The 5148-nt window shown below is 42.6% G+C and overlaps 1 protein-coding gene across 2 annotated transcripts; it reads right to left on the bottom strand.

Annotated features, from left to right (window-relative positions):
- Positions 1–700: 700 nt before the first annotated feature.
- On the bottom strand, positions 701–4897 carry COX6C (cytochrome c oxidase subunit 6C). 2 transcript variants are annotated; one of them, XM_074268336.1, is made up of 4 exons: positions 4609–4897; positions 3687–3817; positions 2463–2591; positions 701–833 (listed from the first exon to the last, which is right to left on the bottom strand). In XM_074268336.1, exons 2-3 carry the CDS (start codon positions 3798–3800, stop codon positions 2475–2477), a joined length of 231 nt encoding a protein of 76 aa, XP_074124437.1. In that variant the 5' UTR covers positions 3801–3817; positions 4609–4897; the 3' UTR covers positions 701–833; positions 2463–2474. The 2 variants fall into 2 exon arrangements, with proteins under 2 accessions (XP_074124437.1, XP_074124446.1); XM_074268345.1 differs by having other exon boundaries at positions 3687–3814; positions 4609–4697.
- Between the last annotated feature and the right edge of the window lie 251 nt (positions 4898–5148).

The raw sequence follows: 5148 nt of genomic DNA, 5'->3' as shown, positions 1-5148 counted from the left end.
ATTTAAAGAACACCTTGGAAGAAGCTTATAAAATCCTTTCTTCTGAGCAACATTGTAATGTTGTTTTTCATTTATAGCTTCTTCTGGATCTTTTTGTCAGAGTGGTTTGGCATTTCTTTTTCCAGATTATTTTATAGATGAGAAAATTGAGGCAGATAGCAAGTAAGTACTCCTACTCAGGGTCACACAGCTTGTTAGTGTCAGAGACCAGTTTTGAATTTGGGACAGTCTTCCTAATTCCAGCCTCTGTGCTCTCAAGTCATTGTGGACATATACAAATTGGTCAGCTGGTCCTTGAGAGGTCAAACTGTTTCTTTGAAACTGATTTTTCTTCCACAAAATTGGAGAACATCTGCAACACTTATTTCCCAGGCCAAGAATAAGGTAATGTCTTTTAAGGTACCTTTTAAACGAAAACAGTCCATTTAGATAATTATTTTGCTTCAATCAGAAAAAGGCAAAGATGAAAGTCCTTTGCTATACCACAAATAACTAATGGGAATAGATTTGAATTTATCACAGATTTTAGAAATAGAGTTAAGGCAACTTAAAAGCTCTAGTTTTTGGTTACATTCTGAGCTGTTCCCAGTTATTTATACCTTAGTATAAAGTTATTTATACCTTAGCATCTAAGAACAGACTGTGATGGGAAGGGGAAGAGAATAATAAATGTTTAATAACATACACGTAGAGCACACAATTTAAGTTACCATATATAAGTCATTAACTGTTTATTATCAAGTTATTCCACAACCAGTGTGCATGTATTTTACATCAGAGCACAAGAAAACCAGGCAAGTAATAAGCATCCAAAGATCTCAAGCCTCTGAAGCCTGTAAAGAAAAAAAAAAAAGAAAAAAAGAAGCCCATTAGTTAAGACAACAATTCATGTCAACATCACTCTTCTATATATTTTTTTCAACTGAGCTCAGATCCTGTCTTTTTACTCGAAGTGACACATACTGGGACCTGTCTTTTTAAGCCTTAAAAAAGCTCCTTAATATTTCCATATTTCAACCTGTGTCACCATATTGGATCTCAAAATGAGACCCTCTTGACATGTTCCACTCAATTATGTAAAGTTCAAAAATTAGCACAGAACAATAAATCTGCAACTTGAGAAAACCGATTTCTCATTTTCCACCAAATCCAAAACAATTTCTGAAGTAACTTCTATTTTTAATATCCTGTAAGATATTAGACTGAGATCATTTTCTTAAGTCTCAGAAGGCACAGTTTCATTAGTGCAGCTACACCTTCCATCAATGTAGACCCCAGTACAGATACATCCCTCAACAGACACTTTCATGGGTTGTTAGAGGTCAGAAATTACCTGGTACTTCCTGTACAAGGGTAGAATTTCAACTACTTCTATACATGATCTTTCTCATATAACGTAAGCCTTTATTTACCAACCACACAGTTAAAGACCATTTCTTCTTGTGACACCATGTAACAGTGAAGCCAAAAGGCCAAATCTATTCAAAGATAGCACCTTGTTTCTTACTCTACCTTCACTCTTCATTTGCTTTGCTTTTTGGTTTGGTCATCTTCAGTTGTGTCCCACTCTATGATCCTGGGGGCTTTCTTGGCAAGGATACTGGGGTGATTTGCCACATCCTTCTCCACTTCATTTTTACAGATGAAGCAGAGTTAAATATCTTGCCCAGAGTCAAAACAGCTCTTAAGTGCCCAAGGCCACATTTGAACTCAGCTTCAAAAATGACTTCAGGTCCTTCACTCTACTCTATCCACTATACCACCTAGCTGCTTGTTTGCTTACCTCTACTCACAAGTAAGGCATTTAACAATCCACACACATTTATTAAGCATCTACTACATATCTTGGGGGATAGGGATAGAGACAAAATCAGAACAGTTCAAGTTAACATTAAATACATAAAAAGTAAATATGAGGAAATTTTGGGTGGTTAAGGTGGGAGAAAATTAGCAATTGGGGTTGGCACTTGAGCACAACTTTGAAGGGAACGATGGATTCCTAGAGACTAAGGTGAAGAAAGTATATTCCATAAATAAGGCCAGATAGTTAGAAAAGATCTTTATCAAGGAAAGCAATACCTTTTGATAGTTGCGCAAAAAAAAAAAAAAAAAAAAATAGGAGCAGGTGACTATTTATGGTCCATAAAGATCTCAGGGCATGACAGCGCAAATAGTCTAACTATTCCAACCAAATAAGAGTTTATAGGATGAGAGACAAAGCAGAAACGCCTCTGCATATCCCCAAATGCCAGGAGGTAACCCAGTTAATATCCATAGTTCCTACTGAAATTATTTGTTAGCATTTGTGAGAAACATGTATACTACATTATCAAGATATGAAATTGACTTAGATTAATAAGCTAATTTAATTTTTTTCCCTAAAAGCAACCAAGTACTATTTCCTTTGTACAAACTGAGAATCCATGATATTGAAAATCTATGTCAAATAAAATGTTTATTACCTGTACATTTCATTATTTTTTTTCATACTGAAAGACACCGGCCTGATACATCTCTTGAAAATCTTTCACAGCATCATACTTTTTATAGAAATTCTGATACGCCTTTTTCCTGGGTTCAGCTACACCAAACTAAAAGATGAAATTCCACAATTTAAAATACAGTATATTTTCAAAATCATGATTTCATTGATTAATTTAATTTCCAAAACAATAGTAAAAGACGTTTTGTATCTATATATCTTCATATCAGTTATTAGGTCGGATTACTCCTACCATTTACAAGCAAACATACTTATTCTTGAAGTTATTAAGTATTCTATAATCTATATTCCTTATTTGAACTAAGTATCATTAAGATCAAAGAATTAGAGGTAGACGAGACCTTGGAAGTCATCTAGTTCAAATCTATTCATTTTGCAAGTTAAAAAACTAAAATTATATATTGTACATAAAGCTTTATAAAAGTCACCTAGGTTAGATGATTTGCTCAGGTAACAAAGGTTCGAAGCTAACAGGTTAACTCAGGTCGCCTAATTCCAGATCCAGCTCTTTTTTAGTTGCATCAATTGCCCTATGTTACATATTAAAGATTTCCTTCACAAACATTCAGTCTTCAGGAGAGGAAAACAAAGTAAAGTGAAACATCACCAAGAAAGCAAGACCAGCCCCGATGATAATGGATGATAGAAGGGAGTGAACAGCACACATCTGAGCACGCAGAAGGAAATACTAATTTAAAGACCCACACTTTGAATTAAGTCTTATCCAGAGTTTTGTGAAGAGCGTCTGTCGTTACCAGCACAGCCAGTGGGAGCTACTGGAAATGTCTTGACCCAAGAAGCATCGTTTAGACTTGCACTCTGGGAATGAGTTTGGCGGCCAGGTAAGGATCGGGAAGGGAAAATAGTGGCGGCGGGGAGGCTGATCAGGGATGACAGGGGCCGAATTTGGGCCGGGGTCACCGAGCGGAGGGAACAGCTGTGGGATGATGTGGGAGTGTGCGCTGTGGTCAAAAGCGAAAAGCTGGAGGGGAGAACTTTTAAGAGAAAAGGTAGTAGTTGGGGGAGGGGGGATGGTAAGGACAAAAAAGCTGTTTTTATTCAGGGAGAACAACGTGCGAAGCAGAGTGGGTGGAACGTTCAGGTTCCGTAAGCAGTTGTTGGGGCACATCACATCCGGTCTCTGTGAAACGGTTTACCCTACAGTGACGGGCCGAGCACACACCTTGTACAGGGTGGCGCATCCCAGGGACAGAACGAACGCCGCGATGATGTGAACTCGCAGGCGCTTGGCCAAAAGGCCTCGCAGCTGTGGTTTCGCCAAAACTGGAGCAGACATGCTGCCGGTTCTTCCTGCTAGAGACAGAGTAAATACTAAATGTAAATAACAAGTTCTTCTGAATTCATTTCTGACACGATATTGATCACTGATGAACATCTAAGTCACAGGGAGCCAAGTGAATGGTCAATGAGAGGCACAGAGGAGGGTCCCATTTACGTCTACTGAATTCTCCCTCCCTGTTATCTCACTCTATTGCAGTTACTCATTTGTGCAGCGCTTGGACACACTGGACAGGGCTGGAGGGAGACCTCGGACACAGTTTTCCCATAAGTAAAATGGGTTGGATCCAAGGAGACAACTCATGGAGCCCGGTACACAGCAAGTGCCCAATAATTGTAGACAGCTGCCATTCACAGGGGGTCAAGCCCCCTGCCTCGGACAGCGGCTCGATCCTGCAGTGAGCCCCGGGAGCTCAGCTATTAAAGAAACGCTCCCGGGCCATTAGGACACCTCTCCCTTTCCCCCCCCCCCCCCCCGGGCGGGATGTATGACCTTGGGCGCCTCTCCTTACGCTTCCTTCCTCCAAGGACGCCGACACCAAGGCCGGCCCGAGGAGGAACGGAACCTCCAAGAGCTACGTTTCCTACCCAGTGCCTCTTCCTCCTTCCCCCTTCCCCCCTCCCCCCTGCCCCCGACGAGGCTGGGCGGCCCGGCAAGGCCCGCGCACTCCAGGCTCTCGAGGCCTCACAGAGGAGGTCTAGAAAAGAAGGGAGCTTGCCGGACATGTCTCAAACAGGGCGGGAAAGGCAAAGGGAGGACAGGAAGGAAAAGCGGGCTCAGGAGAGGCGGCGGATCCGAGACTCACCTGAACACGCACGACCTTCTCCGGCGCCAGAGACGAAGGGCGTCAGGGAGCCGCGCAGGCGCAGAACCAGAAAGCACCAGGACGGGAGCCGGGAGGGCTCAGACTGAGTTCGCGGAGAGGAGGGACGAGCCGAAGGGAGGGGAGCGACTTCGGAGTCTCCTCCTCCTCCCCACCCCCACTCCGCTCCTCCACGTGATCCCCACCCGCTCGCTCCTCCCTGCCTCCCAGAGCCGCTGGAACTCCGCGCGGATCCGTGCTCGGGCTCTGGTTCCGGCGTGCCTCGTCTCCCTCTCCCTTTGTCACGGAGGGGGTGGGAGGTGTTAACCGAGACCTCTTCCTGCCCTGCCGTTCTTCTTAGAACGTCCCTCCGTGCTGGGAAGCACGCGTGTACCTCATTAGTGCGCAAGAGATTCTTAGGGAAACCTTAATTGAGAATTTATTAATTTATTAAATGTTCTTTATTAAAACTAAATAATTTCCATAAAATGCGCATCCAACCAAAGAAAGTAAAAGTTGAATATTTAAATCGCCAAACTTAGT

Source organism: Sminthopsis crassicaudata, chromosome 1 (assembly GCF_048593235.1).
Source record: "Sminthopsis crassicaudata isolate SCR6 chromosome 1, ASM4859323v1, whole genome shotgun sequence".
NCBI lineage: Eukaryota > Metazoa > Chordata > Mammalia > Dasyuromorphia > Dasyuridae > Sminthopsis > Sminthopsis crassicaudata.
The sequence above is the reverse complement of the archived record's forward strand: the minus strand, read 5'-3'. Positions and strand labels throughout refer to the sequence as shown.